General features: G+C 33.2%; 2 protein-coding genes across 4 annotated transcripts in view; one reads left to right on the top strand and one right to left on the bottom strand.

The window, feature by feature from the left end:
- LOC123720325 (protein outspread) overlaps positions 1 to 12,314 on the top strand; it is a 208,880-nt gene that overhangs the window by 154,615 nt on the left and 41,951 nt on the right. For all 3 annotated transcript variants that reach the window (XM_045676884.1, XM_045676885.1, XM_045676883.1), the window contains exon 3: positions 921 to 986. In XM_045676884.1, the coding sequence (XP_045532840.1) occupies positions 921 to 986 (66 nt within the window). The remainder of the gene's footprint in view (positions 1 to 920; positions 987 to 12,314) is intronic.
- LOC123720329 lies at positions 9,249 to 11,381 on the bottom strand. The gene is made up of 2 exons (XM_045676888.1): positions 11,229 to 11,381; positions 9,249 to 10,767 (listed from the first exon to the last, which is right to left on the bottom strand). The coding sequence occupies exons 1-2, from the start codon at positions 11,359 to 11,361 to the stop codon at positions 10,247 to 10,249; spliced, it is 654 nt and encodes a 217-aa protein (XP_045532844.1). The 5' UTR covers positions 11,362 to 11,381; the 3' UTR covers positions 9,249 to 10,246.

The raw sequence follows: 12,314 nt of genomic DNA, 5'->3' as shown, positions 1-12,314 counted from the left end.
CAATCAGGGATGACGTGGGAACATAAGACCGCCCACGCTATCACATTCACTGTTTGTTCCTTTATCGAGACAATTAAGCACTTAGCTGGGAAGAGGTAATAGTATCAATTAGTTACTTTCTTTTTAAACGAGAGTTCTAAGGGTTACTTTAGGATACTTCAATGTACCTACCTATTATTTCTGATGTCACTTCGTTTGTAAATGGCATTTATCGATGGTCGGGCTGATCGATGTTTTAGACATGCATACATCCTTTACTTATAGATATAATTATGTAATTTGTATCTTAAATTTTTTGTGTATGTTTAGGAAAGGTGTAAAGGGTAAGAAACGTAATGTTTCCAGTGCCAACCGGTTTTAGCTTTGATGTTTTTTTTTATATATACAAAATCAGTTTATAATTATATTATAAACTCATCTTGTCGAGTTTTATTCAAGTGAATTTGAGAATGATTCAGATATATGATTACATTTTTTTTGGTTGTTTTAGTTTGATTTTCTTTTATTTAAGACAGGACAGAACAACGTCCGTCAGGACCTAGTGCTGAACAAAATACCTTGTACTATTCAGTTATCATTAAGGAACACTTTTACTTATTTATTGATGATCAAACAGCCTTTGATTCCTTTTTTATTGGTACAATTAGATGTCTTTTACTCAATTTTTAAAAATCCACTGGCCCTAAAAACCCACACTACTAGCATCCGTTTCTTTGATAATTTTTGTAGATTAGGTGATCAGATTTCGGACAAATAGCCGAGCCTTATAAGCAAGTGTTCATTGCTTAAAAGAAATAATACTTCTCGGTACTTTAGGGTACATAGTCTCACATCATTAAACTAACACTGTTCTATGGCCGGATATAGTTTAACTAAGTTATATTATGAAGTTTTATCTGATGTATGTTATTTTGTTACAGAGATGGCAGCGGAGGTGGTTCGTTTTGTATGACGATGGCGAACTTACCTATTCATTGGATGAACACGTAAGTTTTCTTTTACACACACTTTTACTTCCGATTAAAAGATCAGTGTATGCGCTTGTATAAGAAGTGTATATTATATATTTTTGGAACCCTGGCTAAACTGCGTATGCTTAAGACCTGGGTTTGAATTTTGAACAAAAATAGTTTCAAGTAAGAAAGTAACACCGACAAGGAACATCTTATATTAGAAAACATAAAATCATAATCAAGTAGATATCTCTCTAGCCTATTATTGGATGCGGTATTGTAAAGGCAGTAAGCAGGCAGCCAGGAAGTATTAGCCTAGACGCTTCAACGTGCGACTCTCATCCCTGAGGACGTAGGTTGGATCTGCGGCTGTCAGTAGTCCTTTGTCTATGCATATAACACTTGCTCGTACGGTGAAAAAAACATCATGGCATGGCTAAAATTTAAAAATCGATATCTCTGACAGGACTGATTTACTTGTCTATGAATTAATTAACAAACGGACGCAATTTAACGCCACCCATATATTGGAATATGTTTAATTTGAAAGGATATGTGAATGTAATTTGAAGATATGTAAGTTAATAATGTTTTGTTTTTTATAATATTTATTTCGTAATCATACCACTCACATAAATAAAATATAACGAAAAGCAATTATACTAAAAATATAGCCAAAGATGGAATACGTAATATATACAAGAAGGTTAAATAAGATTGATTATTTCGTGAATGTTTTACGAAATAATCAATCAAAAAATACATTTAACTAAGTGATACCTAATCGCATGTTGTGTGATGGTGTGAAAGGGTATGTATATATGTCCTTTATGTATGACATTCAATCTGACCAGACTAATAAAGACAGATAGTCAAGGTTCATGAGTATGACAGTTATAATTATTTTCCTATTGACGTAAACCCATTGTTCGTTCAAGCATCTTAGCAAGGAGTACTTCCGCAAACTCCTTATATTAGGTATAGTATATATCTCGCACGATATCCATCCAGTCCATTACCGACGGATAGGGTTGTCAATACCATTTTATTATTCCAAAATTAGCATTTTTTACATTTGCTCTTTGTAGATAATAGAGTACTCGAAGGGCTGTCAACTTACAAATCGCTTAATTTTTTTTATAATACCGAATTTAATGTAATTAACTGTAACTGTAATTAAATGTCCGCTCTTATGGAGTTGTATTAACTAATAGTTTAATGCATTTATATATGTGTATTTTAATAACTTGGATTAATAACCTCTTAAAAAATTCGTTGTTTATTTAACGTCATTAACAAGCACTATATTAAATTTATACTTGTTTTCCAACTTAATAAAAGTACTTACCTTAGTAACTTAGTAAAAGTATAGAATTTTTTAAAATTTTTGAAATGTTATTTCCCGTCAAAGCCCAAGAACTCTCTGAATAAATCTACGTTGATACACGTGACAGCCCTGTAACAACAAATTGAAACCAGTATAGGGCATCGCGTAATTGACTTGTTAGCGATATCGCTCCAGACGTTCACCCCGACGTGTGCTGGGAACCGCACATAGCAGCGCTCTCAAACATTCAAACATACGTCAATAGCCAGTGCATTTTGTATGGATGAACATCTATTAGACATTGGTGAAAGAGCGCAAATGCGTTATATTGCGGATTATTGATGCTATTAATGTTATTAGCAGAACTATCAACGTTCACTCGTTGAATCTCAACTCTATTTCGTCGTTTCATATAAGAACAGCAAAGAGGTACTTTCTCCTTCCCTTCCTCCTTCCATCTTCCTAAAACAGTTGAATATGGGTTAATTTATGCCGCGTTATCTTGACTGGCTTGCTCCCCAATAGGCCACATCACCAAGTGGAATTGTGTGTTCATCGTTGATATTAATTATATTTATTAAAGTCAAGAGATATAAAGTATATTTAATACGATGACAGGTAAATTGTATGTAGTATAGAATTTCAACGTCCAATTAGTAATTATTGTAGCAATTGTTATTAAAAATCTTTGAATAATAATCATTTAATAAAATAAATAGTGTAGAATTGCACAACATACATACCCTAACCGACACAACACAGCCGAATAATGTAATATGTACATATATTTAACAACTTCTATTGATTTTTTATTATTATTATGCATTCAATCTGTATCAATTTTCATATTACGAGATTTCAGTCCCTCGTCTAACACGAATATTTCCCCATATTACGCGGGGTTTGGGCACGTTTAATTTCTGTACTGTGTAATATATAATGACTTATTTCGTTTTAACAGTGGTTTTCTTAATATTCGGTTTAAATCCCCTTTATCGAGAACAGTTAAAGTGACTCATTTGTACCCCTACAACACGGTTCCTATAACGCGGAACAAATGAACCGTGTTATAGGCGGAATCACTATATATGTCTGGCATATATTTTGTATTGCACATACGTTCGCCACTCCTTCACGTGTTGATTCATTTCACGTAGGTAGAAATCAGATTTCCATAAGCCTCGCTATAATTGTATTCATAACTGTCACCCACATGTGGCTGGCTTCCGCACTCTCACTATGCCATTATTAGCATATTATTTATGATGTATTTGTTTTAATTTTTCACTAGCAACATAACTTTCTTATTCTTTATTTCTTTTCTTTCTTATTTTGAAAGCACGAAACGCATATTATCTAGGCTTATTGATTAGACTTAATTTATAAGAAACAAAATATGTATTCAAGCAAGTGATAATTTCTAAAAAGACATCAAAAATTTCCAGCTATGAATCGTTTTTATAGAAAATATTCATATGTTTACTTAATATTTGTTTCCCACCGCTAACCTTCCCTAAGCTTCCGCATATATTTCAACATCAAAATTAGCCAAATCGATCCAGCCTTTCTCGAGTTTTAGCGATACAATTCATTGTTTGTAGATAAAGTATTGTATTGATCAAACATAATTAATTTTTTAATAATAACTATTTTAACCTTTAGTAAGGTTATCAGTTTCGTTGTATGATATAGTCTATGTCTCAAGACTCTCAAACACGTTTGCTAAATTTCGTATTTGTTCTAAAACTAAGTCGTATCGAGATGTTTTTAATATATATGAAAGAGTACTGAATAAAATCTTTCATACTTCGTACTTGAGATTACAAGTTACGTAGCCTCAATAATACGATTGAATAAGACATTGGTATGTATCTTGCGAATACTTGTATTAGTGAGTTGTAAGGCCTCTTTTAATTCAATATAGCCGGGGCTTCATGACGTGTCGTCCTACACTTGATAATTGCGCAATTTCTATTTTATTTGTAGTACTCAAAATTTACTTAAACATACGTAAACCTTTCGGTTAAAATCGTTATATTAAGAAAACTATTGATAATTAGAAAAACATGTTTCACTCAAAATTCATCATAATATATCCTTGAATTATAATAATAGTAGTATTGTCTTTTGTTAACATAGCTTTTACACATTAAGAAAACGCTTTTTAAACGGATTGAAGCTGTGTATTATTATTATAAACTTATAATTATTTACATAATTTTAATTTTTTTTCCGACGTTTCGCGTGCTTTACAGCGTGCGTGGTCACCTTATTACCTTATACTTATAGCCTTTATTCTCTCACCGTCAGTTACAAACAGCATAACAAATAATAGGTAACAAAAGCAATTGTGCACATGTTTTATGCGTGGCGTGGCGTGGCGTTAACAATTAATCATTTTTGTTATAACATAATCACTAACAATTATATTGCGTTTTGCCACACCATTAAAAAAACACTATATTTTAAATTGTTATTGTTAACTAACTTTTTTACTTAACTTAAGAGTTTTAACAGAATTCTTCTGGCACAGTTTTGAAGCATAATACAAGTCGATTGTACGAGAATTTTGAATTATCGTTGTGTATTTTCAAATCGAATTCGATTATAAATTCATCAAACATGTTAATTTATTCATTATATATATTGTAGTCGTGAGACGGTTTGAATTCCACACCTATGTGCGTTTCATGTTTCATAGATGTGTTGCCGTTTCAGAAGACGTTATTTATTTTTTAAATGATGAAGATCTGTTTAACTTAGATAATGTTTGAGTGTCTATAGGTTTCGAAGTATAATTCTAATCGAAATAATCCTTTGATTTAATTTTGGTTTCTAGGTTTGGAAGATTCTTTCGTTAACTTCTGGAATCAATCCATGTTTCAATAGGTTTGGTACTTTTTGGGGTATCCACGCATTTCTGGCATGGGGCAGTTTGAGTATTACGAAAGCACTATAGTGGGGCCTAGGGGTATTTTCTTATTTGGTGATTACGTCAACAGTAGTTATTCACTTGCATAGCGTTAAGCATGCACTCTAGCAGTCGCGTATAAGCGTTGATCGTATTGTATTAGTATTTTCAAGTGAAAATAAATTTGTAGAAATATTATTAATTACACAATCATCATATGCCATATACCTCGTATTATTGAAAAATTGTTTTTAAAGTATTAAGCTAGAGGCGGTTTAGGATTTAAGTTTAATTGTGTCCGTGGCATTTGACTTAAACTACGGTAAATAGCACCACTTAGCAGTGATGTAAGCGATCGTTATTTTAATTGCAAAGGAATGTAAAGTTATATCTTTGTAATGTCCTTTTAATAGTAGGAATCACGAAGCTAAATAATTCTATGATGTTCATGTTTAATTATTAAAATTGAGGGTTGCCTGGAAGAACGTTTAGTTGCGATAAAGCCAGCTGTTGCGCTAATATATATATATATATATATATATATATATATATACCCCAGATACCCCAAAAAGTACCAAACCTATTGAAACATGGATTGATTCCAGAAGTTAACGAAAGAATCTTCCAAACCTAGAAACCAAAATTAAATCAAAGGATTATTTCGATTAGAATTATTCTTCGAAACCTATAGACACTCAAACATTATCTAAGTTAAACCGATCTTCATCATTTAAAAAATAAATAACGTCTTCTGAAACGGCAACACATCTATGAAACATGAAACGCACATAGGTGTGGAATTCAAACCGTCTCACGACTACATAAGTTAATAGAGATTCTATTAACAGTCTTCTATATCTTTTATGAACTGCATATTTATTATGTTAACGTTGTATTGAATTGAAGGCGATTAAATCACCGGTATGGATCACGAGTCGACAATTCCCTCGAGACTCGTTATAATTGATATTAAACTGTCAATTGATTGTTTAATTTATTCAATAGCGAGCCTTGAGGATACTATGTGTTAAGCCTGGGGCTTATTGGTTCCTTCACGGAGCTATCAATCAGATTAAAAATATTTAATAGTTTTGTACAACATTTTGTAATACGTACTTAAGTAAAAGCAATTGAATGTATTATCGTGTAAATTCTTTATAAAAGCTTGCCAACACTCGGCATACATACATTGGTATGTGAACAATAAAATAGAATTATTAATGTGACAAGCACTTATAGCCAAACATAGCATACAAGAGATAAAAAAATGTGTGCGTGTACTAGTGTACACACATAAGTGAAACTTCTTTATAACTTTATTTTTCGTAAAATGATCTACTATATGCGACTTTACAGAAATTGTTTAATAAAGTTAGAGTTAAAATTAGATATAGTTTAATAAAAGGCTTTTATTATCATAGACATGAATACAAATAATACAATTATTTCATTTTACCTTATTACTACTAAGATTATTACTGAATTTCATTAATTGTAATATAATTATTACTATCATTGTTATCGTTATTATATATTTTTGTTATTAATGGCTTCGAATCTCTTCGAATCAACCGTGGTAGGGACAAGAAAAAGATGGCGTGTAACCGAAAAATGTGGCGGTAATTTTTTTCCAACGCCGATAAAGAAGTTTCACTTCAAAAAGAAATTAAACAAAACAGTAATACAATTTATATAAAAACTGAACGAAAATCGATTTTAAAGTGTGAGGGGTAACTATCCATCCAGACCCAGGTCAAATAACAGAATGCTCAATCACATCGGTGAATTATGGGCAAAACGCGTTCTCCGGAAAGGAGGGACAAATGGAAAATATTGCATTTGTCCTGCCTGGGATATGTACAAGGGACACGAAATTTAAATTATGTTAAAAGGTTGGAGCAATCGGCCTTCTTTATTGACCTAACTTTAACGTCTGATATTTGTCGGTAATTTATACCTGCAGGCTGTCGACCATGGCTAGTAGTGACCATGTAGGTAACATTATCCGATACGAAGGTATTCCCACAGAAGTAGAAACAATTAATTTTCAGTCCAGGAAAAGCGCTATCAAAGGAAAACATTGTTATTGTTACAAAGCGATAGTCAATCTTCACGTTAATGTTTTTTAATTTATATTATAAATATTGATGTAATTCGATCTCTGACATGCTCAATGTCATGTTGTTTCCACTTCGTCGCTCGATGACGATATATCAACCTGTCATTAATTTAATCACTAACTTAAGCTTCTCATTAATTAACAATTTACCGTTTTTGTATACCCGTTTGTATAGAAGGAAGGCAACTGTGAAGGCAATTTGCCCAGTGTTTAACCTTACTGGAATAAAGTTTTTTTTTTAATATGTGCACACTTGCTTGTCAGCAATAAGAAAATGGGTGTCAGAGAATAATCATATTCATATTAAAGACAGCGCGACTATTTTGTCGATGTAAAACGGCCAAACTTAATTTGGCATTTTAGACAATCCAAAAATTTACAACGCATGATAGAAGACTCATCACATGTTCACACTCACTCTCACTCCGCTAAACCTATGATTTTTTTTATCTTGGCCTCCGAAACGATGAATTTCCAGCACTGCCTGTCCTGTGCCACTTCTTGCCAATAGTTCTTCCTTGCAACCACGACTTCTTCCTTTACCAGCCTTCTTACTTGACTTATCCCCATCATTATCGATAATAGACGAAGATTCCATAATTATAATTCTTGCCAGTTCTCACCGTTTTGTTTTGTAAATAAAACAAAAAGATTACATGTAAATTGCAATTAGACCATTAGCCGTAATCAAATGTAAAATAGGCTAAATGATCAAAACACAAGCCTTTTGAAATTGCTTGCAGTAATTTGAAATTAATTGTAATGTTTAACTGTAATTTGGAGTTAAACTTGCTTTCTTTGCTTTCGGTAGCGGTCTAAAAAAAGCGTTATTATGTCTTGTCAAAAGTAAAATAAAATCTATTTCTCTATTATTTTTACTGTATTTTTGAAACTTTTATGTTTACCATAATTGTCACGTAATTAAGAAACTTTAGCTTGTAGTATACAGTAGGTGTAGCATTATATATGATGAGATAAACTTACATTATTAAATAAACTGTTGAGCAGTGTTGTCCTAGTGGCTTCGGCGTGAGACTTTCATCCCTGGGATCATAGGTTCGATTCCCGGCTGTGCACCAATTGACTTTATATGTACGCATTACACGCTCGTATAATGGTGTATGCGCACGTATCGGATGTGGGTCTGGCAAAGAAGATTGTTCGCCTACTTGCCTATTAGAAATGATCTCGGAACGGACACAGAAATCTTAAGGTTATAAAAAGCTAGTCAGCGACAAAGTCAAAATCATTTTTTCATTAGGTTACACAATGTACACTTATGAACGTTAAATCATAAAGCTTCTAATTTGAAATTTACTGCTAATTCTCAAATTAGCCTAGGGCCTAGGACTTCCGTTCTAGAAGAAAATTGCAATAAACGGTCCGCCACTCTTTTTAATCGCCAAGTTTTATGGTTTCCACGTTTGGTTGAAGCGCTATTGGTGTATTCAGATTACTTGACGTTTCGAATTACAGCAGTTGTAATCAACGAGTCACTCAAGAAAGGAGTGTAGCAATTCTTAAAAGGTCGGTGGTACACTCGCGAGCCGTCTGACATTGAGAGTGTCCATGGGCGGTCCATTTTTTCTATAATAAAAAATTTGAGGTTATTTTAATGTTGGCTTATAAACGCCGTCTACTGTCACCAGGTTGGTTTGCAGAGTACTGTTTAATTGTATATATCTTATACTATTCCATATTTATTTAGCAATTTAGCTACAGACATTTTCCAATAGAATACGATTTTGACGTACATCATTCTTAGGGCTAGGTGATCTCTGAATTTTACCCTAACACTAATTTTGTTACATTTGTTTGGGTACAGCGAAAACGTTAAAGTAGTAAAAAACCAGAAATCGTATAAAAATATATTTATAATTACGGTACAAAATTAAGCTTTGACTTAATATTTGATATATGATATATGCTAATAATTAATATGCATGTATAGTTTTTGATATTTCACTTAAATCACTCGACAGATATTAATATATTGTATTTCAAGTCATACAAAGTATAGCAATTACTTGAAAATATACATCCGTTAAAATCCAAAAATATATAATCCTCGGAATAGTTCTTATTTTTTTAAATATGTAAATGCTAGGTAAATATACACTATGCCTTCAAATAATACAGTACACAACGCACAACGGACCTATGAGAGTCTAAGTGCGGAAACTGAGTCCACAAACCATTGATACAGTACTAAAAACTTATACTTTAGAATATATAAATAATCTTAACTAAGATATCTCTTACAATTATGAGATCTATAGTAAATTTGTCTTTTCTATCTCTTTCATAAATTTATTTAACCTAAAAACTGCTAAACATCAAACGATTTCTTCAAAATGTCTTTATATATCACATGGGGCGCTCAAATGTCTGCCTAATTTTAGGATAATATTTCCTATACGACGTGGAAGCAATTGAATCTAGACTAGGGTTGCCAACTTTTTCAATAAATAAAGTATATTTAGCTCTGAGAAGTATATTTACTAAGAATATAAGAATAAACTAAAATTCTAATAAATGAGCTCATTATTCTATTAACTGTCATGTTACGCTGCACTGAGCTCCTTCTGACTAAATAAAAAAATTATGTATACTTATATACTTTATTTTTGTGCAACAGTGAAAAGTATAACGTATATTCGTATAACATATACGCGGACATCTCTCAAGTTATATTTCTGTTTGGCGTATTGTTTTAATTGTGTTGTTTCAAAAGTAAACTAAATAATAGTATTGAATTCGTTTCGTTCTTTAATTATTCTAAAAAAACGGTTTTACGAGAATACTCCTACAACGCAATTTCCTATAATTATAATAGTAATAGGGGGATTACTGTACTGTTTTAACAGTTTGGTTAGGCAACTCTAGTCTAGTCTACAGTAAATATTGTTTAGAAACGTTTAGCTAATAACTGAATACTACGAATCCGGGTCTTCAATTTTACACTGATATTGTTCACTCCAAAGGATTTGATTCTGCGCTAATGCCTCCAGTAACCACTCATTCACTTTCCCTCTAAACGTAAACTTCTGAACGTCTGTCAAATCGCGTATCGTTGGTAAAATACTCATGAGAAACATGAAATCGGGATTATTTCTCAACTCGTCGTCAAATGGGTTCTGGTTTTCTATCTTCTTGGATAACTCGTTTAATTTAGTTGTGATTTGCTGTAGTTTCCATGATTCTTGACCTGAATATGAAGTGCATGGTTCGGGACTTGCGCTTTTGGCTTTTTTTGGTGGCGGTTCTTCGCACTCGGCTTCGAATTTTACATCTTTATATGGTTTAGGTTTTCCTTCGGTTAGGAGCTCCTTCTTAATAAACTGTAGTCGGTTAAAATAGTGCCACCTCGACTTGTCTATTTCACCCGATGCAACTTTCTTAAGTTCTTTTCGACACTGATCTTTTAGGTATTTCCATCTACTCCTCACAAGTTTCTCTGTAACAAATTTATCATGAATCACTTATATTTGTAAGTAAAGATTTTAATTGAAATAAAGTACCAATATTTTATTGTATACAATACGCTGAGCCGTTTGATAAGTACCGTTCGTACATAATACATTTAATTACAAAGTGTATGTAATCTTTTAAACAAACACATGTATTTCTTTTCTATAAAATAATCATTTAATAAAGCTTAAAACTATTTGATATTAATCGCTGTAATGGACAAAAGTAAAAATCCCGTAGTAAAATTCTCATTAAAGCAAATAAATACTATGTTCTTTAACAAATCTAACCGAACTCCGGCAATAAACAACGCCACGCGGGTTTTACCTACTACTCGCTAACGTGTGCGAGCTGTCATTCGTCTACGTCACAGCTCGCGCCGCGTCTCGAGCGCCCGTTCACATTAAAAGCGTCCGTCGTTGGCAACGTAAATTATCAAACACTCACCCTCAGATTCAAGTTCGGCGGCGATGATAGCCCACGATTCCGCTTGAACGGATTTCTGGCGGTAAAACTTATGCGTAGGGTCCCACAGCACTGGGTGCTGCTTCACTTTGTTGAGAATCTCCTCGAACGACATGACGCTACCGCTCGAGTCAGGGCGCCGTGGCGAACTGCCCGCTCCCCGCTGAGACGCTCCGCCGCGTCCGCTGTGTCAGTCTGTCCCTTTCCCCCTTAACCGTTAGTCGTCGCGACCGCTACGCCCCTCCCGCGCCCCGCGCCCGCTACGCTCCCTCCGCCGACGACAGCCACGCCATTTTATATTCATGATTGACTGAGCGTGAATTGACATAATGCAACGTTAATGCCTATTGTAATACACATTGCGATTATAATAATAAAAGTTATGACTTCTTTTATAAAGTGTTGTGGTAAACAAATATAAAAAATATTTATATATTTCGATATTTCGATATAGTGACAAACTTGGGTAATAATAATTATTTTAAAAGATCGCGGGCCCAAGTGTCAATATATGTAACAATGAATTTATGACATCGGGAAACGTAGACTGAAGGTGACTTTTAAAAGGTAATTACTTATTAAATGTGTTTAGTTAGCATATTTTTATTTATTAGTTTAAATAGTAAACGAGTTCCTATATTAAATATTATCGCTAATAATTAAAGGAGAATTAGAATTAAGATAGTTTTAGACTGCACCTTCTCTTACATATATCGTTATAGGTATAAATAAATAAAAATATAAATAGTTCCTGTACATGCCAGAATAATGAATGTTTGCTGTGGTATAAATGGACCATCGAATCGAGACCGCCGTTGATAAGCGGTTGTGTGAATAGACACGAAACGTCCATTCATACAAAGTGCGCTGAAAACATAATAAATAGTGATTTGCCTTAAACGTCATAGTTGTTGCAGCTTCTAGCAGGGCATAATCAACGGACTTTGATTATGCCCTGCTAGAAGGAAACGCGATCTTGTACCTACAGCTGCACAGTCAAATTGTTTGATAATCATTTCTTATTGTCTTTATTATATAGGACGTTTACGTTTCCATATATTTAAATGT

Source organism: Pieris brassicae, chromosome 2 (genome assembly GCF_905147105.1).
Source record: "Pieris brassicae chromosome 2, ilPieBrab1.1, whole genome shotgun sequence".
Classification (NCBI taxonomy): Eukaryota; Metazoa; Arthropoda; class Insecta; order Lepidoptera; family Pieridae; genus Pieris; species Pieris brassicae.
This window is presented reverse-complemented; position numbering and strand designations above follow the sequence as displayed.